Source organism: Hemiscyllium ocellatum, chromosome 3, assembly GCF_020745735.1.
Source record: "Hemiscyllium ocellatum isolate sHemOce1 chromosome 3, sHemOce1.pat.X.cur, whole genome shotgun sequence".
In the NCBI taxonomy this organism is placed as follows: Eukaryota; Metazoa; Chordata; class Chondrichthyes; order Orectolobiformes; family Hemiscylliidae; genus Hemiscyllium; species Hemiscyllium ocellatum.
Window position 1 is genome coordinate 80,781,084 of NC_083403.1, and position 27,397 is coordinate 80,808,480.

The 27,397-nt window shown below is 39.4% G+C and overlaps 1 protein-coding gene across 1 annotated transcript in view; it reads left to right on the plus strand.

Annotated features, from left to right (window-relative positions):
• cd2ap (CD2-associated protein) overlaps positions 1-27,397 on the plus strand; it is a 243,817-nt gene that overhangs the window by 192,901 nt on the left and 23,519 nt on the right. Inside the window, exons 14-15 of the mRNA XM_060851280.1 lie at positions 13,893-14,031; positions 23,209-23,342. Coding sequence (XP_060707263.1) covers positions 13,893-14,031; positions 23,209-23,342 — 273 coding nt within the window. The remainder of the gene's footprint in view (positions 1-13,892; positions 14,032-23,208; positions 23,343-27,397) is intronic.

Here is a 27,397-nt window from a genome sequence, read left to right on the forward strand (position 1 = left end):
GTGCACATTGACAATAATAAATAAATAAATTTTGTCTTAAGCGGTCTGAAAATGTTTGCCACTGCTTCTGTCTAAGCTACTTGTAGTCCCTCCTACATTGTTTCAGTGTTAAACAATAAATAACAACACTTCTAAATGGTTCTTCTCTGTGCTTTTGTTTCTGTGTTTAGAATGCATACCTTGTTATTCCATTTGGTTTTTTCTATATCAAACACTGGTGGCTAACCAAGCTGTGCCTGTTTTCTGTTCATACAATATCTCCTTTAGAGAGTGAGGCTGGCAATAATAATGGAAAACCAGGAAATGGCAGAGGAGTTAATTAAATACTTTGTTTCAGTCTTCACAGGAGATGACATTATTCCTAATTTTTTTCTGGGGGGAAAAGGAGGAAATAAGTACAATAACTACCACTAAAGAAAATCTGGTAATGGTTAAAGACTGATGAATTCCTCAATCTGATAGATTATTCCCAGTGCATCCTTCAGGAATCCTTAGCATCCCAGAGGATTTGAAATCTGACAATATGGCACTTTTTTATTTACAAAGAGAAGGAGACAATAAATAAGCAACTATCGATCATTAGCTTAATGTGTGTTGTTGGATAATTGTTAGCATCTGTTATGAAGAATGTAATAGCAGAGCATTTAGAAATAAATGAGTAAGATGAGTCAGCATGGCCTCATGAATGGAAATAATGCCCAACAAATGTACTACAGTTCTTCGAGAGGTTACAGTAGGATCGAAAAAAGCTATTTTGATTTTCAGATAAGTTTGATGCCACACGTTAAGCTCCATAACAAGATTAGAGACCATGTTATTAGAGTTAGTACTTTAAAGATAACTTACAGAGGATTGGGCAACCAGTAGAAGATAGAGTTGGGAGAAGGCAATCAGAGAAGTACGGCATTTTCAGGATGGCAGCTTGTAACTAGTGCTGTGCCACAGAGATCCGTGCTGAGGCCCCAATTGGTTATAATTGATATTACTGGCTTGGATGAGGAGTGAATATAGACAATAGGTGCAGGATTAGGCCATTCTGCCTTCGAACCATCACCACCATTCATTATGATCATGGCTGATCATCCTCAATCAGTATCCTGTTCCTGTCTTATCCCCATAACCCTTGATTTCACTATCCGTAAGAGCTCTATCCAACTTTTTCTTGAAAGTATCCAGAAACTTGACCTCCACAGCCTTCAGAGGCAGAGCATTCCACACACCCACCACTCTCTGGTGAAGAAGTTTCTCCTCAACTCTGTTCTAAATGGCCTACCCCTTATTTTTAAACTGTGTCCTCTGGTTCGGGGCTCACCCATCAGCGGAAACATGCTTCCTGCCTCCAGAGTGTCCAATCCTTTAATAATCTTGTACATCTCAATCAGATCCCCCCTCAGCCTTCTAAACTCAAGGGTATACAAGCCCAGTCGCTCCAATCTTTGAACATACAATAGTCCTGCCATTACGGGAATTGACCTCGTGAACCTTCGCTGCACTCCCTCAATAGCCAGAATGTCTTTCCTCAAAACTGCACACAACATTCCAAGTGCGGTCTCACTCGGGCCGTGTACAGCTGCAGAAGAACCTCTTTGCTTCTATACTCAATTCCTCTTGTTATGAAGGCCAGCATGCTATTAGCTTTCTTCACTGCCTGCTGTACCTGCATGCTTGCTTTCATTGACTGATGTACAAGAACACCCAGATCTCGTTGTACTGCCCCTTTACCTAACTTGACTCCATTTAGGTAGTAATCTGCCTTCCTGTTCTTGCTACCAAAGTGAATAACCATACATTTATCCACATTAAACTGCATCTGCCATGCATCTGACCACTCACTTAGCCTGTCCAGGTCACCCTGTATTCTCCTAACATCCTCCTCACATTTCACCCTGTCACCCAGCTCTGTATCATCAGCAAATTTGCTAATATTACTTTTAATGCCATCATCTATATCATTAATGTATATTGTAAAAAGCTGCAGTCCCAGCACTGATCCCTGCGGTACCCCACTGGTCACCGCCTGCCATTCTGAAATGGAGCCGTTTATCACTACTCTTTTGTTTCCTGTCAGCCAACCAACTTTCAATCCAAGTCAGTATTTTACCCCCAGTACCATGTGCCCTAATTTTGTTCACTAGGCTCCTATGTGGGACTTTATCAAAGGCTTTCTGAAAGTCCAGATACACTATATCCACTGGAACTCCCTCGTCCATCTTCAGAGTTACATCCTCAAAAAATTCCAGAAGATTAGTCAAGCATGATTTCCCCTTCATAAATCCATGCTGACTCTGACCTATCCTGTTACTGCTATCCAGATGTGTCATAATTTCATCCTTTATAATTGACTCCAGCATCTTTCCCACCACTGAGGTCAGACTAACTGGTCTATAATTCCCTGCTTTCTCTCTCCCTCCTTTCTTGAAAAATGGGACAACATTAGCCACCCTCCAATCTACAGGACCTGTTCCTGAATCTACAGAACATTGGAAAATGATCACCAATGCATCCACGCTTTCTAGAGCCACCTCCTTCAGTACCCTTGGGATGTAGACCATCAAGTCCCGAGGACTTATCAGCCTTTCAGACCTAACAGTCTCTCCAACACCATTCCCTGGCAAATATAAATTCTCTTCAGTTCAGGTCCTTCAGCCATTATTGTCTCTGGGAGATTGCTTGTGTCTTGCCCAGTGAACACAGATCTGAAGTACCAATTCAACTCTTCTGCCATTTTTGTTCCCTGTAATATATTCCCCTGTTCCTGTCTTCAAGGGCCCAATTTTAGTCTTGACCATTAACCATTTTTTTCCTTTCACATACATTAAAAAAAAGCTTTTACTATCCTCCTTTATATTTTTGGCCAGTTTACCTTCATACCTCATTTCTTTCTTTCTGTATTTCCTTCTTCGTTATCCTCTGTTGTTCTTTGAAAACTTCCCAGTCTTCCGTTTTCCCACTCACCTTTGCTATGTTATACTTTTTTCCTTTTGACTTTTTATGTTTCTTAACTTCCCTCATCAGCCACGGCTACCCATGCCTCCTCTTAGGATCTTTCTTCCCTTTTGGAATGAACTGATCCTGCATCTTCTGCATTATACCCAGAAATACCTGTCATTGTTGCTTCACTCCCATCCCTGCTAGGGTATTGCACCATTGAACTTCGGCCAGCCCCTCCTTCATAGCTCCATAGTTTCCTTTATTCAACTCAAATATTGTCAATTCTGATTGTACCCTCTCCCTTTCAACCTGCAGATTAAAGCCTACTGTATTACGGTCACTACCTCCTTATGGCTCCTTCATTTAGAGGTCCCCGATCAAATCCGGTTCGTTGCACAACACCAGATCCAGAATTGCCTTGTCCCTGTACTTTTACTAAGTTTAACGGTAACTCCACAAAAGTGGAAAGGCAAGTGATGAGGATGACACGTAGAGTCTGCTGAGGGATCCAGACCCATTAAGTATGTGAACAAAGACTTTGCAAATGGAAAATGTGGCAAAATATGAGGTCATGCAATTTGGCATGAAGAGTAGAGCAGCTCAATATTGTTTAAATGGAGGAAGACTGTAGAAAGTTAGAGGAATTTAGGTGTCCTTAACCATAAATTGTAAAAAGCTAGCATCTAAATTTCATGCGTTATAGGGAAGGCAAATGCAATGTTGGCTTTTTTCAAGAAATAGTGTATAACAATAAGGAAGTGGGCGGCACGGTGGCACAGTGGTTAGCACTGCTGCCTCACAGCGCCTGAGACCCGGGTTCAATTCCCGACTCAGGCGACTGACTGTGTGGAGTTTGCACGTTCTCCCCGTGTCTGCGTGGGTTTCCTCCGGGTGCTCCGGTTTCCTCCCACAGTCCAAAGATGTGCGGGTCAGGTGAATTGGCCATGCTAAATTGCCCGTAGTGTTAGGTAAGGGGTAAATGTAGGGGTATGGGTGGGTTGCGCTTCGGCGGGTCGGTGTGGACTTGTTGGGCCGAAGGGCCTGTTTCCATACTGTAAGTAATCTAATCTAATCTAAAGTCAGGCAAAAAAAAATCAAGCATTTGTCAGATCACATTCGGAATACTTTGAACAGTTTTGGACCCCCTATCTAAGAAAAGGAAAGATACACTGGTGTTGGAAGCAGTCCAGAGAAGGTTCATGATACTGATACGAAGTACAGAGGGACTGTGTTATTAGGAGGACTTGAGTAAGGTGGGCCAGTACTCGCTTGAATATAGATGATTGAGAGGAGATCTTATTGAAACACAGGATTCTTAGAGGGCTTGACAGGGTAGATATGGAAAGATTTCCTTTTGTGGGAGAGCCTAGGACCAGAGAGCATAAAACAGAATAAAAGTCGCCTATTAAGACATACGAGCGGAGGAATTTCTTATGTGGGGGTAGTGAAACTGTTTAATTCTTTACCACAGAGGATACTGTTGAGGCTGTATCATTAAGTATATTCAAGACTGAATCATCCCTCTATCTCAATCAATAGAGGAATCGGGACTTATAGCGAAAAGGCAGGAAAGTGGAGTAGAGAGTTATCAGATCAGCCGTGCTCTATTCAAATGGTGAAGTTGACCGTGGGCTGAATGGCCTACTTCTGCTCCTTATTGTGTCGAGGACAAACAACAAAAATCATTTTCCAAAGACTTGTGAAGGCAAAACCGGAGCTTCTACATGACTGGAGCAAACAGTAATTCTGTGCTGGTTTTCGAATGTCATATTGATTGCAGAAGGTCTCCGTCAATGTGTGACATTTTGGTTTTGCAAATGCTTAAGGATTCATTATTAGTCTCAAAGTTTTGAGTTCACACTTCATGCTTTGCTAAACATTGGAATGGAGGAGTGAATGTTAAACTTTAAATCTTTCTTACTTGAGGGTCAGAATAACCTAGTAAAAGTTGCAATGCCTTCAGATAACCCTACAATGGTCTGAGCTGTGGAAGAGTACTTAAGGTTAATTGCTTAATCCAGTGTCCAGGAATGATTATATTTCATTATACTTTATCATAATTTGCAGTTTTTCTCCTGGGATTTATTAGTACCTTTAATTTTACCCTGATGCTGACTTGTTCTCTCTCATCTTCTGAAATCTTGGTCCCGAGAAGAAACTTTATTTTCTCCCACCAGGGCTGATCTCCCAATCAGGCCCATGTCTTTAGCTCCTCAAGTCCAAGGATGCAGACTTAAGACCATAAGACATAGGAGTGGAAGTAAGGCCATTCGGCCCATCGAGTCCACTCCGCCATTCAATCATGGCTGATGGGCATTTCAACTCCACTTACCAGCATTCTCCCCGTAGCTCTTAATTCCTCGAGACAACAAGAATCTATCAATCTCTGCCTTGAAGACATTTAGTGTCCCGGCCTCCACTGCACTCTGCGGCAACGAATTCCACAGGCCCACCACTCTCTGGCTGAAGAAATGTCTCCGCATTTCTGTTCTGAATTTACCCCCTCTAATTTTAAGGCTGTGTCCATTGGTCCTAGTCTCCTCGCCTGACGGAAACAATTTCCTAGTGTCCACCCTTTCCAAGCCATGTATTATCTTGTACATCTCTATTAAGTCTCCCCTTAATCTTCTAAACTCCAATCAATACAATCCCAGGATCCTCAGCCGTTCCTCATATGTTAGACCAACCATTCCAGGGATCATCCGTGTGAATCTCCGCTGGACACGTTCCAGTGCCAGTATGTCTTTCCTGATGTGTAGGGACCAAAACTGGACACAGTACTCCAAATGGGGCCTAACCAGAGCCTTATAAAGTTTCAGTAGCACAACGGTGCTTTTATATTCCAACCCTTTTGTGATAAGTGACAACATTGCATTCGCTTTCTTAATCACGGACTCAACCTGCATGTTTACCTTTAGAGAATCCTCGACTAGCACTCCCAGATCCCTTTGTACTTTGGCTTGATGAATTTTCTCACCGTTTAGAAAGTAGTCTATGCTTTTATTCTTTTTGCCAAAGTGCAAGACCTCGCATTTGCTCATGTTGAATTCCATCAGCCATTTCCTGGACCACTCTCCCAAACTGTCTAGATCCTTCTGTAGCCTCCCCACTTCCTCAGTACTACCTGCCTGTCCACCTAACTTCGTATCATCTGCAAACTTCACTAGAATGCCCCCTGTCCCTTCATCCAGATCATTAATATATAATGCGAACAGCTGTGGCCCCAACACTGAACCCTGCGGGACACCGCTCGTCACCGGCTGCCATTCCGAAAAAGAACCTTTTAACCCAACTCTCTGCCTTCTGTTAGACAGCCAATCCTCAATCCATCTCAGTAGCTCACTTCGAACACCATGCGCCCTCACCTTGCTCAGCAGCCTCCCGTGTGGCACCTTATCAAAGGCCTTTTGGAAGTCCAGATAGACCACATCCACTGGGTTTCCCTGATCTAACCTACTTGTCACCTCTTCAATGAATTCCCCAGGTTTGTCAGGCATGACCTCCCCTTACTAAATCCATGTTGACTTGTTCTAATCAGACTCTGCTCTTCTAAGAATTTAGAAACCTCATCCTTAATGATGGATTCTAGAATTTTACCAACAATCGAGGTTAGGCTAATTGGCCTATAATTTTCCATCTTTTGTCTTGATCCTTTCTTGAACAAGGGGGTTACAACAGCGATCTTCCAATCATCCGGAACTTTCCCTGACTCTAGTGACTCTTGAAAGATCTCAACCAATGCCTCCGCTATTTCCTCTCTCAGAACCCATCGGGGCCAGGAGATTTATCAATTTTAAGACTTTTTAGATTTTCTAGCACTATCTCTTTTGTAATGACAACCATACTCAACTCAGCCCCATGACTCCCTTTAATTGTTGGGATATTACTCATGTCTTCCACTGTGAAAACTGACGCAAAGTACTTGTTAAGTTCTCCTGCTATTTCCTTATCTCCCATCACTAGGCTTCCTGCATCAGTTTGAAGTGGCCCAATGTCTACTTTTGCCTGTCGTTTGTTTCTTATGTATTGAAAGAAAATTTTGCTATCACTTCTAATATTACTGGCTAGCCTACCTTCATATTTGATCCTCTCCTTTCTTATTACTCTTTTTGTTATCCTCTGTTTGTTTTTGTAGCCTTCCCAATCTTCTGATTTCCCAGTGCTCTTGGCCACTTTATAGGATCTCTCTTTTTCTTTAATACATTTCCTGACTTCCTTTGTCAGCCATGGCTGTCTAATCCCTCCCCGGATAATCTTTGTTTTCTTGGGGATGAACCTCTGTACAGTGTCCTCAATTATACCCACAAACTCCTATTTTTGCTCTACTGTCTTCCCCACTAGCCTCTGCTTCCAGTCTATTTTTGTCAGTTCCTCTCTCATGCCCTCATAATTGCCTTTATTTAGCTGTAACACCATTACATCCGATTTTGCTTTCTCTCTTTCAAACTGCAGACTGAACTCTACCATGTTATGATCGCTGCTTCCTAAGTGTTCCCTTACTTTAAGATCTTTTATTAAGTCTGGTTCATTGCAAAGCACTAAGTCCAGAACAGCCTGCTCCCTTGTGGGCTCCATGACGAGCTGTTCCAAAAAGCCATCCTGTAAGCATTCCATGAATTTCCTTTCTTTGGATCCACTGGCAACATTATTTACCCAGTCCACCTGCATATTGAAGTCTCCCATGATCACTGTGACCTTGCCTTTCTGACATGCCTTCTCTATTTCCCAGTACATGTTACGTCCTTGAGCAAATTCCTTGCCTCAGATCTGGCTAGAGTATCAAATGTTATCTTCAAAAATCACCCTGGAGGGCAAAAGGAAAACTCTGGTCTATTTTTCTGTTATTAAATCTTTATTAATCATAGTTTCTTTATCATTTTTCTCTCCATTATCAGTTTCAATGAAGAAGTCATGGTCAAGCTTCAGGAGGATAGAGACCATTGTATCACTTCCAATTCTACTGCTTGCCCACCTAACCAAATATTCCCCAATCATTTTATGTCTTAGAAATGAACCTGCTTTTCTTACTTCTCTCTCTCCACCTGCTTCATTCTCCGCAAAGCCTCAGCTAATCTTGCAGTTGAGACGAAATTGCTTTTGCTTCAAAAAGAAGCTAAAATTGTGCATGTTTCCCCCTCCTCCATTATTGTCCATCTCTTATTCAATGTCATACTTACCACTTCCTGTTTAAAAACAGCACTTTCTATCCCCTACAATCAATGTCCCTTTCAAAACGTTTTTGAGTTAAAAATCACACAACACCAGGTTATAGTCCAACAGGTTTAATTGGAAGCACTAGCTTTTGGAGCACCGCTCCTTCATTAGGTGGTTTTTCTGAGATGTTGCATGTGTGGGTCCATATATATCTCAATGTAAGTTTGGATGTTTATGATCAGGTCTCTGCCCTAATGTAGCAATTAAGTGATCCTAACAAAAGCACAGCAATCTTGGTAAATGCTGTTTCCTCCTTTCTGCACCTTCAAAACAATTGATTGCACAACTATCTTCCAGTGTTTATCCTCTGTTATCCAGGTTTATCACAATCTTGGGGTCTGTTAATTACATATATTATTTCAACCTTTTGTTTTAATGCAACTCAAAACTGAAACATTTTCTTGAAGAGGTAGTCTTGATATCTGCTCACTTTATCTTGGCTGCATTTTGCATGACTTCAGACTATCAAGAGTTTAAAATAAATGACCAACTGGTGTTTCTTTTTGGTCATTGGCTTGATCCTTTCTTGAAATTTTTGATTTTAAATTTGTCTGTAGAGAAGCAAAAGATAAAAACATTCATGAAGCTCCCCAAGTCTAGTTTTAGAATATAGACCAAATAAGTTGGGATGCAGATTACTGACAAGGTTCTAAATACATCTTTTTTTAAAAAAATTATGATGACGCTTAATTGAGTTAATTCCATTATCATGCATCTCTCGTGGTCATAAATTTTTGGAGAAAATGTCTCTAGTTTCTCTCCTTAAAATATGAAAGAATATTTGTTCCATTTGAAGAAATTATGCAATCTAAGGATATATCTTCACATCTGATACCAATGACTAAGTACATCTGTCTGTTAAAGGAAATCTAGTGAGTTTATATATTGCAGTGCTAATGATTTGATCCATACAGAAGGTGTTCATGGAACTACAATATTACGAAAATATCTTCAAACAATTTAGCAGCACACCTTATTTGGTAACACTGTGTTATGAGTTACCAGTTTCGTTTTAAGCAATTAGTTTTCAGCATGTCAATGAACTAACTCAGCAGAAGGCAGAAAAAGAAAATTTACTTTTTCTGTGTTATTTGAGCTTAAGGCTCATTAATAGATGTTATTACCAATTACTAGTTTTTTTTCTTGTTATATTTGTTGTAAATTGGATTAGTTTTCTCACCACATAGTGGCTGGAATAAATTGGACTGATTTGATAAAGCACAGGTTTCATGCATGAATAAGATGGTGAGTTGAAAATGTGAAGCCAAATGAAACTGGTAACTCATAACGCACAGTGGCACCCTCATGGCTGAACTGTTTCAGTATGGATGAGTGATTGTGAGAGAATATTAAAACTAATGTGGAATCAGCTGTGACTTGTAAAACTGTGGCATGGTATTCATCAGTCAGATTTGATTTTGTTGCTCATCAGTCCTCGCTTGACCTGTATTTGATATTTTCCTCATCACTGCAGTTCAGTCCTGTTTGTCAGCTTTGCAGTTTGTACTTCACAATCCAGATACAGATCTTGATTGTTTTCGGAGTTGTTCTTTGCATGAAGAATAAGATCCTTATTCTGGTCTGCATTCAAGGGCTTAAAAAGTTATAAAGAAGCACCTTATATCAACTGAGTATTATAATTCCACATGTTCTCAATAATAATACAATAATATTGACTTCCTCCACCACCAACACACAATGGCAGCAATATGCGCCATCTACAAGATGTACTCCAGCAACTTACCTAGCAACGTCCATGATCTCTGCTACCTAGAACAGCAAGGGCACCAGATAAATGAGAATGCCATCACTGCAAGTTCTCTTCCAAGTCCCCAATACCATCCTGATTTGGAAGAGATGTACCATTGAAAGCCTACTGTCCAGATGCATAACGGCCTGATATGGCAACTGCTCTGCCCAGGACCATAAGAAACTACAGAAGGTTGTGTGCACAGTCTAGACCATGACAGAAGTAACCTTCCATGCTGTGTGATTGTGCTGAGATCATGCTGTGTACCTCCACTTTTAAAGAACAGTTTAAACTTGGGGACCTGAAACAAGGTTTATTGGACTTGAAATGTTAACGTGGTTACCCTCCACAGATAATACAATGAGGCCACTCTTCACTCAAGCTGACTTCATTTTGTATATGCAAATGAATAAAATCAATGAATTTCAATTTATTTTATTCATTTGCATTTTGTGGCACATCAAGTAACCATGTGTGGCATATTTAACTTGTCTGGCACTAAAGAAGAGAATCCTAAATCCATCCTCATGTCCGACTTCAATCCCAAATCCCTCAGACTATCTATTACACTGTTCCCTTTCTGCTCTGGCCCTTTTGAGGAAGTAAGTCTTAGAATTCTGAATCTGACTTTTAAGTTATTTTACGCCATCGACCAAAAATTTGTTTCTGCCCTAATAGTTGAAAATCTTGTAATTGGACAGCAAGATCATGCCGTGTGCCTACACTGTTTGAAGAACAGTTTACACTTAGGATCCTGAAACAAGGTTTATTGGACTTGAAATGTTAATTAGATTAGATTAGATTAGACTTACAGTGTGGAAACAGGCCCTTCGGCCCAACAAGTCCACACCGACCCGCCGAAGCGCAACCCACCCATACCCCTACATTTACCCCTTACCTAACACTAGGGGCAATTTAGCTTGGCCAATTCACCTGACCCGCACATCTTTGGACTGTGGGAGGAAACCGGAGCACCCGGAGGAAACCCACGCAGACACGGGGAGAACGTGCAAACTCCACACAGTCAGTCGCCTGAGTCGGGAATTGAACCCGGGTCTACAGGCGCTGTGAGGCAGCAGTGCTAACCACTGTGCCACCGTGCCGCCCACAAATGTGGTTCCTCTCTACGTATATTGTGAGACTTTCTGAACTTTACTCACACCGGGTTTTTTTTTTCAGCATCTGCAAGACTTTGCTTTTATTTTTGTGTGAACTACTTTCCTTGATTTACTGAGATGCAACAAAAGAGCATGTAGGAGGACCAGGTGTAAAGAAATGACTCGTAAGCCTCAATACCGACGTCAGAGCCTTAAAATACTCCACTGTCAGAGCAATATTTTCTGAAGTCTGTAACTGCCTCAGGATTTACCTTAAGGGGTGGATTCTGAATTAAAATGGGGAACTGGATGTTGGGGGGTGGGGAGTGGTGTGCGTGCAGCACTGTATTTCATTATCACAAGAGAGTATAATTCTCTTGGGCTGAATATTTGCCAAAACCCAAACATATTGGAGCAGTTGGCAGTTAAACTTTAAGTCCAGCAGTATTGCAAGTGATGTTTAAAATATCTAAAACAGTGAGAATGCCTCCCAGTTTCATGCACAAGGCCTTTAATCATGCTTGAATGTTAATTTTGCCAAAAGTCAGTTGGGAAATATGTTTCAGAAAACTTATAAACTGAATATGTTGGCACCCACTTGTATGTCAAAGCTAGTTTCTTCCAAAGATTGAGCAGAATCTGGCTATTCTTCCCCTTGAGCCTGCTCTGCCTGAAGTGCCAGAACTATCCACAATACAAAAGGTACACCCTCACCAATGTTGTATATGCCTTCCTAGTTGCTTGCTTCGAAGAGGTTATAGATATTTTTTAATGATATTTTTAAAAAGTGCACTGCCACACATTGGACTCAATGTTGACTCTGTTCTCTCTCTACAGATGTGGTCAGACTTGATGAGTTTCTCCAGTACCTTCTGTTCTAACTCCTTACATGTCAAAGTCATCTTTCTTGAGCGGGGTAGTCCAAAACTAGAGGGCGTAGGTTTAAGGTGAGAGGAGAAAGATTTAAAAGGGACCTGAGGGGCAAATTTTTCATGCAGTGGATGTTGCACAGATGGAACGCAGTGCCAGAGGTAGTGGTGGTAGCAGGTACAATTATAACATTTTAAAAGGTATCTGGGTGAATATATGAATAGGTAAGGTGTAGAGGGATATGGTCCAAATGCTGGCAAACAGGACGAGATCAGTTTAGGTTATCTGGTCAGCTTGGACGAATAGGACCAAAGGCTATATTTCTGTGCTATTTAACTCTTGACTGTTGAGTCATGAAATATTCATAAAGTGGCTCTTCTTTTATCCCGACATATTAATTAACTTACCCTAACTTCATCTGACTTCATCATAATGTGAAAGAAATGCGATTTTCTAGTATGGTTACCTATTACCTAATCCAACAATGTTCAGCAATGTTCTGACTGGGTATCATTTGTCTAAAAATAATCATTCTGTGCTTTGTAGAGCAATATCACTTGAAAAAGACACTGTTTCCAGGAAAACAAAACATGCAACATTAACCTAGTCCTAACTAGTGAATAGGTAGAAATAAATAGGAACTAAAAAGCAGAAGTTGGCTGTTTGGGCCTTTGATACAGTTCCACCTTTTTGATCAGACTGTGGCTGATCTTGCTGTGATCTCAAGTCCCCTTTCCTGTCTCCCTGTCATAAACTTTGACTCCCCTTTCTATCAAAAGTCTTAACATTTCCTAATATGCAGTAAATGACTTAGCCTGGACTGCTTTCTGGGAAAGAGCTAAGAGAAAACCATACACTTCATTCCTAAAATGTGTCTAGTCTTCCCCAGAAGAGGAAAGATCCTCCCATTAACCACCCCATCATGTCCACTTGGAACCTTTCTTGTTTCATTAAGATCATTTTGCATTCTTCTTAAGTCCAATGGAAATAGAGTCTGCTCAGCCTTTCTCTATCTCTTAGGCCCATCACCCCAGAAATTAGTCAAGTAAAACTTCTGTGATTGGCTTGTAACTCTTACTTGATAAAGGATATGGGGACCAAAACTGAACACTTCTGTTGAAGTGGTTTAACCAGTGTCCTGTGTAGCTGCAGTAAAATTCCACTACTGTCCTATTCCATTGCCCCATAATAAACACAAATCTACTGTCTTCCTTATCACTTGCTGTACCTGCATGCTAATCTTTTGTGATTCATGTACTGGAACACAGTATGCCATTGAGTTCTATAATCTCTCTCTATTTAAATAATTTTCTACTTTTGTGATCTTCCTGCCAAAGTGAACAAGTTCACATATTCCGACACAACACGTCATCTGCCACGTTTACCTACTCATTTGCCTATCTGTTTCCATTCATAAACCCTTCATCCTTTCTGGACATCTTATTCTCCAACTAAAAATAGTATAATTGGAAATTTAACTAGTACATAATTATCTCCTTCATCAAAGTCATTGTGCAGATTGCGTATAGTTAAGGCTCCCGTACTGATCTTTATGGCACTATACCATTTATAGCTTACCAGCCTGAAAATGAACCACTCATTCTTACTCTCTCCATCCTGTCAACTAACCATTTCTATATCCAAGCGGGAGTTCTCTTTCAAAATGCCATGTTGACTCTACCTGATCCCATATAATTTTTAAGTATCCTATTGTAATCTACTTAATATTGGGATGTTAGCAATTTCCTTTGTGAGAGATGTTAGGTTAACTGTACAAAGGTTTGCTTTCTCATTCTTTTTCCTTTTTTTGAACAAAGGTGTTGCATTTGCTCTTTGCCAATCCAATGAGTGCCTTTTAGAATATAAATGAATCCAAGTTTCTGAATTTAAACTTTTGCCATTGATAAATGCTAAGTTTGAGAACATATTTCCTGATATCTTGATGTTTATTTGAATCTGAGGGCAACAATTTGGACTATAGGTGGACAGAGATGAAATTTTATGCAGTCTTTATTTTTCCCTCTGCACAGATGATCAGAAGCCAACAAAACCAACCGCCCCAATGGTACCACCTAAAAAGCCCAGCCTCCCTTTGAAAGGTCATCCTTTTCGAACATCTGTGCCTCCTAGACGACCAGAGAAACCCTCAGTGCCACTGCCTTTATCCAAGTAAGATTATTTTTCTGAGACTATGCTTTATTGTCAGTGTTGTGAATATATTTTGAGTTGAAATAATGGATAATAAAAGTCCATTATTGAAAGCATTTACTGATTTTTTTTTTAAAATCATTTCGGAAGACAGATTTATAGTTACATCACCGAAAAACTTCACTCTTAAAAGGGTAAATATTACATTAAAAGAGCTTATTAGAAGAACTGAGGTTCAAATGTTTTGCTTAGCATATTTCTCCTTATTTGCTATAGGGTGTTAAGTTAGCTCAGTTGGCTGGATGGCTGACTTGCGATACAGAGTGTCACCAACAGTGTGGTTTCAGTGTTTGCATTGGCTGAGGGTACTATGAAGGACTCCCATTCTCAATCTCTCCACTTGCCTGAGACACCAGGTGAATTCAAGTTGGACGACCACCAGTCACCTCCCTCTCATGATGAAATAACTTTTTATTTTTATCCATTATATGTGGAATGAGCAAAAGTGTAAAAAAAAAAGTATACATAGTGGCATTCTGGGATATGAATGAGATTTTACTGCTGACTGAGTAGCCAATGAGTTTGCAATAAATTTGTTCATGTTTCCATTCATGCTGTCGATTTGGCAAATGAAAGCTCATTGTTTGATAATGGTTAAGGATGTTAGTAACCTTTATCAACCAGAAGTAATATTCCAATCGTTGTTAACCTGGGCTTAAGTAGGAGTTATAGTTGACCAGAAATGTAAATACAATAGCAGTTGAGAGGTTCATAATTCTGTCATAAATATTTCGGCTAATTCCTCAAAGTAGGGAATATTGGATGAAATACTGTCCTCTTACTGAGATGAGTCAAGTTCCAGTAATTCTGAAGAAATGCCATCTAGGGCAAAGCAGTCCAATTAATGAACTCCTATTGCACTTGAATATTCATTCACTTTGTCACCATTCCACAGTGGCTAAAGTGTGTAACCTTCTAAGACTCCTTCAGTACCTTCCAAACCTGCAATCCCCACCACACAGAAGATCAAAAAGAGCAGGTGCGTAGGAAGACAACCAAGTACATGTTGCTTTCCAAGTCATACACATCTTAATAAAGAACCATATCACTATTTGCTTACTGGAACTTGATCAAATTTCTCGAGTTCCCTTAACAGCACTGGGAACTTGACTGTGCAAGAGAGGCTGGGATTCCTCAAGCAGATAGCTCATCATCTTCTCAAGATTACTTGGCAATGGGGAACAAATATTGGTATTGCCAGAATTCTCCAATTTTTATGAAATGATTTTAGAAGATATGCAGTGATGGGTATTATGTTATTTCATGGGGAGGAAATGGTGCTAATGTTTTATATAGCATTCCAGAGTTTAATGACTTGAAACCAACTATTTTACCAACCAAATCTGCATTTGAACTTTTCTGCATTTTGGACCACTTTGTGTAAATCAGGTCCTGCCATCTACTACGTCTACTTAATGTTTTCAAGCAACAAGGAAAGTGTTTAATAATTTATTGACTCTGGCTTCATCTAAGATTTGTAGCAGAGGAGCGGAAAAAATTGTGGTAAAACTTTTATAGGTTGTGGACGACATCTCAACTAGAGTATTTTGTCAATCTCTTGTGCACCAAACTTTAAGGAGGACATCAGAACTTTAGAAAAACATGGATGATATAGGGTGACCACTATATCCACAAGAGGTATGTTTTGAGATTACCATGAAAGCCCAAAACCACTGATAGCAGCGAACTAATTTATTTAAATAGGAAATTTACCTCCCCGGCAGCCCCCGCCTGCTTCTGCAATGTTCCATGTAATATGTTCAAGCCTCAGGTAACTGAAACCACAGTAAGCAGACCCACGGGTACGTATTTACGAGAGCCATTATATGAAATAGGGACTTACATTGTATTAAAAGACTAAAGCTGCTGAATTTTTGCTTTGTTGTAAAAGAGGTTGAGAAGAGAGTGACTCAACTTTGAAGGTTTGTGAAAGAGAACTGGAGACAAAGTGTTTACATTGACAGGCCAATAACTCTGGTATACCGATATGATTTTTTTCTAATATAGTGATTTATGATCTGTAAGGGTGAAGGAAGCAGATTCAGTGATGACTTTCAAATGGGATTTGGATGCTTACATCAGTGGAAAAAGGGCAGAGGAGTTGGTGCTAACTGAATGCCTGCTATAAGGAACTATCACAGGCTCAATGAGCCAAAGCACTTCCTTGTGCTATGCTGCTCCATAAACATTCATTCCACTTGCCCTTTATAGAAATAGCTTTTTTCTGATTTCAGTTTTGTTGGGAATCTACTTCAATCTCTGCTATATTTCTGTCACACCACCTAATGAAAGCAGAATAATACTGTCTTTACCCTAACAACCTTCACCTCCATTTAGTTTGCCTTCAAATAAATAACTTATGAGATCTGTCTTTGTCAGTGCAATATTTTGTCGCTGATAATTAAATAAATTTGAATTCCTATTGCTATTTTTGTGTCTTCCCCATAATGAGTGGGTCTAAGAGAGTCACCGAACTGTAAGCATACATAAAGAGGCCATTTGGTCCATTGTGTGCAAGCACTCGGAGTCTTATTAGAAAACGATCCACTAATTTATTTTCCCACTGCATTGACCTCTAAGCTCTGTGGCTTCTCGAAATGGAAGCGGCCTGAGGCCTGAATAGAGCTTCCCACAAGCTGCACAGCTCAGTGGTAACATTGGTTATGACTTATTGCCATTCCCTGGCCTTTTAGTTAATGACTCTGAAGATTCTTCCAGTTTGAACAATTATCTCATGTCCTCCTGAATGCTGCAACTCAACCTCTCCCCACCATGCTTCCAGGCAGTGTGTTTCAGACCCAAACTACATTTTGTGTGAAAAACGCAAATTGCTGGAGTTCTGTTCTGAAGAAGGGTCACTGGACTTGAAACATTATCTCTCTGATTTCTATCTAAGGTGCTGCTAATACTACTGGATTTCTCTTACAATTTGTTTTTATTTGATTTCCAGCATCCATAGTTCTTTTTTTATTATTATTATGTTTGTATGGAAAGATTTTTTTTTCTCTCATTGCACTTTTGTGTAAATTACCTTTAATTTGTGCCTTCACATTCTCAATCATTTCATGAGCATGATCAAGTTCTCCTCATCTACTCTGTCCAGCTCTACAGATTTTGAGAATTTATTACAAAACTCTGTCTTCTCTTCAAGAAAAATCATCCCACCCCCTCCAATATCAATTCAAGTTTCTTATAATTGGAATTATTCATGTAAATGCTTTCTACACTCTCCAATGTGTTCACATTTTTCCTGAAGTGCAGTGCCCAGAGCTGTACCCATTACTCAAGTAGAGATCCATCTAATCTATTATCCAAGTTCAACATAACCTCCTTTCTCCATATTTGATGCCTGTTATGGAAGCTAGATATACCGAATCCTTTAGCTGCTTGCTCTTGTTACAAAGTGGAGGTTGACTCCCATGATAACTAAAGCCAAAGCACCCAGAGAGGAGCACCTCACCTCATAATCTGTTAAAAGAAGTGTGACAAAGGGTATAACCTCCCTTTCACCACCCAATCAGTTATAAAGGAGTTGTTAACTGAATGGAATCTCTGATAGTCTCAGTAACAAGTAACAATTTATTTATCTAACTTCAATAGTGAACAAATTAACAGAATTCCTAACACACTGAACAATTACTCCCTAACTACTATCTATTCTCAAACGGAATGAAATTCTATTGGTATGTTGTTTCAATAACCCAGGCCCCACTTACTTAAATCCATGTAATAAGAAACAATAAATTAAAACTTAGTTTCTCAAAATTCGACTGTGTCTTCTGGAATGTTCCTCTCCCTCTCCACTGATTTTGTGATTGGGGATGTTTTCTCTGTAATTTTTCTGTTCTGAGTGCCTCTGTTCTTTGAATTCTCATGTCAAGGATATTCGCTAAACGTACCGTGTACCTTGATGAAAAGATTCTTTTTCCTGAGAGTGGAGATTTCTTACCTCTTCAGATGGCAGTTGGCTCTCTCCTCACGCTCCAATCTTTTACACCCGTGCTGACCTATTACTTTATTTTTTACATCCTGATTGGTCCGATGTTGTCAACACTATTAGATTTAAATTTAATTGGTCCTTAGACTCCAAGTGCCTTTTAAAATTAGTTGAATTTGAAAAGGCTTGTTGTCTTTGGTAAAAATGCTGATTGAAAGTTTGATGCAAAATGTTTGAGGCAGCAAAGGTGGCTCAGTGGTTAGCACTGCTACCTCACAGCACCAGGGACCCGGGTTCAATTCCTGCCTTGGGCCACTGTCTGTTTGGAATTTGCACATTCTGCCCATATCTGCGTGCGTTTCCTTTGAGTGCTCTTATTTCCTCCCACAATCCAAAGATATGCAGGTGAGGTGAATTGGCCATGCTAAATTGCTCATAGTGTTCAGCGATGTGTGGGTTAATTGCATTTGTCAGGGGTAAAATATAGAGTTGATGGGGAATGGGTCTAGGTGGGTTGCAGATTGGCCGTCAGTGTGGACTCGTTAAAAAATTATTCTATTGAAGGGTGCACAGTGACTCAGTGGTTGGCACTACAGTCTCACAGCGCCAGAGACTCTAGTTCAATTACTGCCTCTGGCCACTGACTGTGTGGAATTTGCACATTCTCTCTGTGTCTGCGTGGGTTTCTTCCGGGTGCTCTGGTTTCCTCCCACACTCCAAAGCTGTGCAGGTCAGGTGATTTGGCCATGCTAAATTGCTTAATAGTGTGAGGTGTATTAATCAAGGATAAATATAGGGTAGGGGAATGGATCTTGGTGGGTTACTCTTTAGGAGGCCGGTGTGGACTTGTTGGGTCAAATGGTCTGTTCCCACACTGTAGGGCATCTAATCTAATCAAATCGGTGTACCTGCACTTTAACTCCTGTTCAGACATCAATTTTAACTCTAAGCACTGAAAAGAACACCATCTTTTAAAGGGATGATGCAATGCTTTTCCCCATTTTATACTTTTACCATTTTTTCACACTAACTTCATAACACCTTCTCTTAGCTGCTTCCATTATTGGTTTACACCTGTATTCACTAGGGTCTTGCTGTTCCTGTGCACCCTTTAGGGTTGAGTTAGGGACTGTCAACTATAGGATTAGACCTTAATTGGTTCCTTACAATCATATAAACAATGGCCAGGAGTAGGCCATTGAGTCCCTCAATACTGTTCTGCCATTCAATAAGATGATGGCTAATCGGTTTGTAACCTAAAATCCGCATTTCCGTCTATATCTGATACCCTTGCATAGTCTTGCCGAAGAAGAGTTTATCCACCAATGTTTAAAAATGTTAAAAATCAAAACTGAAGATGAGCCCTATTTGTCTGAAAACATTAACTGCCTTTCCAAAGATGCTGCCAGACCAGCTGAGATTCTCCAGCACTTTTTCTCCAGAATATAATTTCCAGAATCTACAATATTTTGTTTTGAGTCTGGGAGTTGCCTTCATTATATTCTAATCTAACAGGGCTTTTCCCATTTCAAGGGCATTTTGGAAACCTTTTCTTAGAAAAAAATGCTCAACTATATCACTAGCTGCTGCTTTTAACATTTCAGGATAAAGACTATCAGGATTCAAGGACTTGTCAGCTCACGGCTCCAGCAGTTTACTCAGTGCCACTTCTCTAGTGATTGTAAATTTCCTGAGTTCCTCCCTTCCTTCTATTTCCTGATTTATAACTGTTTGTGAGATGTTACTTGTGTTCTCTGTAGTGAAGATGACTGAAAAGTACCTGTTTATTTCATCAGCCATCTCTTTTCTTCTATAGTTAATTTGGGTGGCACGGTGGCTCAGTGGTTAGCACTGCTGCTTCACAGTACCAGGGACCCAGGATTGATTGCAGCCTCGGGTGACTGTTGGTGTGTGGAGTTTGAACGTTTTCCCCGCGTCTGCTTGGGTTTCCTCCCAATATCCAAAAATGTGCAGGTTAGGTGAGTTGGCAAAGCTAAATTGCCCATAGTGTTCAGGGATGTGTCGGTGAGGTGCATTAGTCAGGGGTAAATATAGGATAATAGGGTAAGGGAATTGGTTTGGATGGGTTACTCTTCGAAGGATAGGTGTAGACTTGTTAGGCCGAAGGGCTTGTTTTTACACTGTAGGGATTCTATGTGTATAATTGTTAAGACTTCCTTTCCACAGATCAAATGTTTACTTTGCTAACACTTAAAAATATTTATAAAATCTCTTTGCTTTTACATCTATGGCTAGCTTTTCTTCTACTCTAATTTTACCCATTAATTTAGTGAACTTTCTTTATTGTTTTGTATGTTCTATCCAATCTACCGATCTGAAACTTGTGTTTGCACAATTGCATAATTTATTCTTTACTTTGTTACCATCTTTGACCCCTTTCTAGTCAACCACAAATGGTCAATCCATCCCTTGGAATTTTTTTAAATCTTCAGAATGCTTCTATTCTGTGTATTCTGAAATGTCTGCCACGACACATCTGTTAATCTATCCTTTAATCTAATTTGCCAATTCATTTTAACTACTTCTCTAATCATACTGTGTAAAATATCCTTATTTAAGTTTTTAAGTGTCTCTGATTCTTTCCTCATCCCCCTCCTTCCTTGAGTATTTACCAGAAAATAGTCAAACTTGTATATCACGTTGATTCTGATTACTACTTACTATTTCAAAACTGATTATGGAGATAAAACAGTCTGGAATTTCCCAATGCCCACTACATTGAGTGGAAGGTTTTATACCAGTACACTATAATCCTCGATTACCCGAACGAGACGGGTGGGGAGTATTTTGTTCGGATAACTAATCTCCTCATAAACAAAGGAAGTAATTACGTAAAAAAGCATGTTTTCAGAGTTTTTTTATTTTATTCAATCAATAAAATGTGTACAAAGACTGGATATTGCTTAAAAATGCATGATATTTTCCAAATAAAATCACTTTGTGTGAATAAAATTCATTGCGGTGGAGATCCGTCATTAATTTTCAAAGAAAATATCCAGTCGCTGTTGCTTGAGCTCCTTGTGTTTCTTTGCTCTACGGCTCCAGTCGCAGCTTCAGGTACACTTCAAATGAGGCATTTGTTAAAAGTATGTTGTTGGAGTCAATTTTATCAATCTTGGATGAATATCTCTTTTAGACGCAACAATATGCCTCACAGCAGGTATAAGAGCAATAATTCTATCTAACATGAAGTCATTTTTAATTTTAAATACTTAAAATTCATTACAACATAGTAAATATGGATATTTTTGGCAATTTTGCTTGGTCATAATTTCCTGCAATGACAAAACTGGAAATGCCAAAGCCAGCTTTTTCATCACCTAATGCAAACTCCTCACTCATCCTGATTTCATTTCATTTGCCAGCTTTCAAATTGAAACAGATTATTCAAAATTCTTATTGCAATTCTGATATCTCTCTCTCTCTCTCTCTCTCTCTCTCTCTCTCTCTCTCCATTTCAGACCAGGTGAAATCCTATCCATTCAATTGCAACCTTATTTGATTACTGCAATACTTTTCCAACTATCCTTCAAGCCACACCCCCCGCCCCACTTCATAAACATTTAGACCATTTAAAATCCCATATGCTGTTGCAGTCAACCCATCATCCTCACTGATGCACCAAGATTTCCCAATCGCGATTATCGCACCAGTGTCATTAACACCTCTTTGATGTAACATTTTCACGGGACCTTGAGATCTTGTTAGGATAATCTGAAAATTGGATAATATTCTGATAACCGAGTCTGACGGTTTCTATTCTCATCTGTCAAAAGTATTTTGCATCTCACTCAAAATAATTGAAATAGCTTCAGAAGTCAAAATTTGAGAATTGGAACCAATCTACTCATCATCACGGTACCATTGGTTAGATACTAAGCTCCACAGGTATGGTAAGTCCAAAGCTGGTGGATTTTATTGAGTAAAGCTAGGTGACTCCAACTGTTTTGGGCTTGATTTTCTAATTGCAATGACCACCCTCTTGTATACAAGTTGAACAGTTTATTGACACTGACTAAACATGTGCAAAATAAAAAAAAATACTTGGCAGAAATACTGCAGAATTGTGAAAATTTCCGCCAATCAATCATTAAAAAAATGCTGTGTCACAATGATTCCGTAGATTTTCTTTTGTGGGGAAATACAATACTAGCACATTCCTCAAGTACTGTTTTATCTCTGGCCTTTTGAATTTGGAAAGATGAATTATGATTGATTGAAAAAAGTTTGGTTGTGGTTTGGATTAAATTGGGTAATTTCACCAGCAATATTTCAATTGTACTCAATCAGAAATACAGTCAAATCCTAATTAGCTCCCGTTATTGAGAGGCACACGGTTTTACCCTCCCTCTCTACTTGATGAGCTTATCAAAATTGTCATGTTAATTAATAGTTCTTCAACTAATTTCTATGTTGTTGAAGCTTTTCATCTTGCATTCCTTGGAACTAGGGCACAAGAAACCAAACTTAGAAAGGGAACAATAATTTCAACAGTTTACAAAAGGGCAGCAAATACTTCTGGACAAATAAGGGTGCAGGTAGCTATTTGACAGATCAACCTGTTCCACTAAAAAGTGGACCTGCCTGGAAATATAATTTTGGCAGCCCACATAAGCACTTAGTTACTTTATGAATGGTGTTGATTATTACATTGATATTTAGGCAAGTGAACTATGGTGGCATGACATTTGTGAAATCACAATGTAATTAATTATATGACTCTGACTTCAATAAGACAGAAGATACCTGTCCAGAATGAGCATATGAAGAGAGAGCTTTCGGTGCTGTATGTGATAACCTCCTCTATGCATGTAAATGAAGGAGCATTACAGTCGATAGTGTTGAAGAGCCTTATGTAGAGACAAAGAGAAGCCTCAGAGACAGTGTGTACAGAAACATGGGCATGGTATTATCACGTACAAATTTCAATATTTGCTTTAAACATAAAATAAAGTGTAAACTGGCTAATCATACTCTCACATTTTTTGGATTGCTATGCAGAAAACTGACCTGGACTCAGTGAATGACATGGCCTCCTTCTGTGTAATGGAGACTACTTGAGAATGAAGACAATGGGACTGTGTCATCAAGCTTTTTGGACAGATGACTGTGATTGACTATGTGATACAGTTAACTACATGATAAATTCTTTAATAATTTCTGCATTGTTATTTCAACAGAATAAATGGAGAGGTGCCTTACAATCGATCTAAGTCTGATGTTGAATCAGCTGTGCTTAAACCAAAATCTGAGATGCAGTCGTCAATCATTCGACCAAAATCAGAAGTTGAAACTGACAAAGCTCCTGAAATAGGTGAAGCATACAGTCATTTTTAAGATAAATTTGATTGGTGAAATCATTTGGTCATCAAGGTTAAACAATTTGGTTTGGTATTTCTTTTCTTGAATGATACTTTTCTAGATACGTGCATACAAAAAGATGAATTGGGAGCATGAGCAAGCAATTAGGCACATAGAATCTGCTCAAGCCATTCAATAAGCTTATGGCTGATCTGATTGTAACCACAAATCTGTATTCCTACCTACCCTGATGAATGTCACTATCTTGTTTAACAAAAATCTTTCTGCCTATTCCTGAAAAAGTAGTGGAAACCAAATCCTTGATTGTTTTTAAATAAGGGAATTTCGGAAACTGACTCATGACTGTCTCAGTGAAAATTTCACCTAACCTCTCTTTAAATATTGCTATATCTGATTTTTAATTAGTGACCCCTAATTCTATATTCTCCTGTATGAGGAAAAGTCTTCTCTACATCTACCCTGTTAAGACTCTCAGGATCATCAATGTCTCCAATCAATCCACCTCCTCTAATCTGTAATGGATTCAAACTTAGCCTGTCAAACCTTCCCTTTTCTTCTAGGTGTTAGTAGGTCTTCTGTGATTTTCCTCAAAAATGTATTTACTTTGTTCCTTGAGTAGGGTAGCCAATATTCTGTGCCATATTCCAGATAAGATCTCACCATTCCCTTGTGTAAATGAAGCACAACCTTCCTATTCAGTTCACCATAACAAAAACATTCTATTAACTTTCCTAACTACATGCTGTACTAGCACACTAATTTTCTGTGACTCATGCATAAGAACACCCAGGTCTGACTACAATTTGTCACCACTTAGATACAGTACCCTTTTTATTATTCTTCCTGCCAAAGTGGATAATTTCATGCTTTCCCACAATTTTCTCCATTTACCACATCTTTTCCGTGCTCACTTGACCTGTCAATATCTATTCCTCATGACCCTTGTGTCATTGGCATATTTAGTAACCATACCTTTGGTCCCTTCACCCAGGTCATTTATGTACATTGTAAATAGTGGAAGAGTCCGTACTAATTGCTGTGGTAGAAAACTTAAAGCTTGCCAACATTGAAAAGACCTGCCTATGTCCAATGTCCACTTTGTGTTAGTGAGCTTCTATCCATGTTAATATGCTATCGTCTACACTGGAATTTTTATTTTCTACAGTAGCCTCTGATGTGGCACCTTATCAAATGCTATTTACAAATTCTAAGCACAGAAACCACGTTGGTTTCCTTTATCCACAGCATGTGTTGCCTCAGAACTTCGAAGGATTGGTCAAATATGATTTCCCTTTCACAAAACCATGTTGGCTCTGCCTGATTGCCTTGAACTTAACTAAATGCCCTGCAGTAACCACTTGAGAAATTAGTTTGACTATTTCCACTAGTCAGATGTTAAGCTAACAGGTCTATAGTTTTTAGCTTTCTGCCTCCATTTTCAATACAGGAAGTATATTTGCTATTGTCCAATCTAATGGTATTGTCTCGAAGTACGCATTTCAACTATTTCACCAGCCACTACTTTTAAGAATCCATGTTGGAGTCCATCAGGACAGAGGGAACTGCAGGCTGACAACTCCAACAATCTACTACCACTTTTCTGGAGATTGTGATTATCCTGAGTCCCTCAATGTTTCCATTTCTTGATTTACCACTGCTTCCAGGTTGTTACTTTTATCTTCTATAAAGAAGAGTGGTGCAAAATACTTGTTCAATTCATCTTTCATGTCTCTTTTTTTCATTTTTTTTATTATCTGTGTTCTTTTGTGGCCAGTATTCTTGCTTAACTATTTAAATGCTTTCTCGAATGTTGCTTTCCAACTTTTGAACTGCTGCTGTCCATGTGCTCTCAGGAAAAAAAAATGGGAATTATTTCAAATTTTGCAAAGTCATTTTCTGCATATTATTTGTGTTTGCATAAATGGCCTCTTCTTCTAGTGGTTTTCTCATTCCCAAAAAGGCACAACCATCTTTTCTTCTGTCCAATATATTGAATGATAATGTGACTTCAAGCTGGTAAAAGCCCCCTCGCGCGCTCTGTACCCTGGGCTCTAGAATGGATTATTTAAAATATCCCACAAGTCTATTCAAACAAAAATAGGCACTTGCTTCTATCCATCTCTACCAGCATTTATTTCCTCAGCCAAAATCACAAAAACATTCTGCTGGAATTTATTTCAATGCAGCTTTTTGGACCTTATTGCATACATTGCATAACATGACCAACTAATAGAAAGAACATTTGCAATTTTAAAATGTATGAGAAAAAAACCCTGTTAGTGAGCAAAAACAAAAAAAAAACAACTGGACACACCTAAAATGTATTTTCTTAAGACATGAATGAGGTCGCATTAGTATTCTTTGTAAGAAAAACCCAAAGCGCCTATGGTATTTTGCAGAAAATGACTTAGCAAAATTTGAAATAATTCCCATTTATATACAAAGCTGTTTTTTTTAACTGAGAGCATATGGATGGCAGCAGTTCAAGAAGTTGGAGAACAACATTCAAGAAGGCATTTAAATAGTTAAGCAGGAATACTGGCCACAACCCACAGGGTTTTTTTTCCTCGTACAATGTAAAATTGCAAATTTTCTTTCTATTCGTTGGTCATGTTATGCAACATACACAGTAAGGTCCAACAAACGGCATTAAAATAAATGGCAGCAGAATGTTTTGTGATCTTGGCTGAGAAAATAAAAGCTGGTAGAGGTGGACAAAAGGAAGTGCCTATTTTTGTTTGAATAGTCTTGTTTGAAAAGTTGAAACCCTGAATTGGAGAAAGGCCAATTTTGATGGTACTAGGCAAGAACTTTCGAAAGCTGATTGGCGGCAGATGTTCACAGGTAAAGAGACGGCTGGAAAATGGGAAGCCTTCAGAAATGAGATAAGGAGAATCCAGAGAAAGTATATTCCTGTCAGGGTGAAAGGGAAGGATGGTCGGTATAGGGAATGCTGGATGACTGAAGAAATTGAGGGTTTGGTTAAGAAAAAGAAGGCAGCATAGAAGAGTATAATGAAAGTAGGAGTATACTTAAGAGGGAAATCAGGAGGGCAAAATGGGGACATGAGATAGCTTCGGCAAATAGGATGAAGGAGAATCCAAAGGGTTTTTACAAATATATTAAAGACAAAACGGTAACTAGGGAGAGAATAGGACCCCTCAAAGATCAGCAATGCGGCCTTTGTATGGAGCCACAGATAATGGGGGAATATTACATGAATATTTTGCATCCGTATTTACTGTGGAAAAGGGTATGGAAGATATAGACTGTAGGGAAATAGATGGTGACATCTTGCAAAATGTCCAGATTACAGAGGAGGAAGTGCTGGATGTCTTGAAATGCATAAAGGTAGATAAATCCCCAGGACCTGATCAGATGTACCCGAGAACTCTGTGGGAAGCTCAAGAATTGATTGCTGGACCTCTTGCTGAATTATTTGTATAGTTGATAGTCACAGGTAAGGTGCCGGAAGACTGGAGGTTAGCAAACGTGGTGCCACTGTTTAAGAAGGGCGGTAAAGACAAGCCAGGGAATGATTGATCGGTGAGTCTGACCTCAGTGGTGGACAAGTTGTTGGAGGGAATCCCAAGAGACAGGATGTACGTCTATTTGCAAAGGCAAGGACTGATTCGGGATAGTCAACATAGCTTTGTGCGTGGGAAATCATATCTCACAAACTTAATTGAGGTTTTTGAAGAAGTAACAAAGAAGATTGATGAGGGCAGAGCGGTTAATGTGATCTATATGGACTTCAGTAAGGTGTTCAACAAGGTTCCCCATGGGAGACTGATTAGCAAGGTTAGATCTCATGGAATACAGGGAGAAATAGCCATTTGGATACAGAACTGGCTCAAAGGCAGAAGACAGAGGGTGATGGTGGAGTGTTGTTTTTCAGACTGGAGGCCTGTGACCAGTGGAATACCACAAGGATCGGTGCTGGGCCCTCTACTTTTAGACATTTACATAAATGATTTGGATGCGAGCATAAGAGGTACAGTTAGTCAGTTTGCAGATGACACCAAAATTGGAGGTGTAGTGACAACG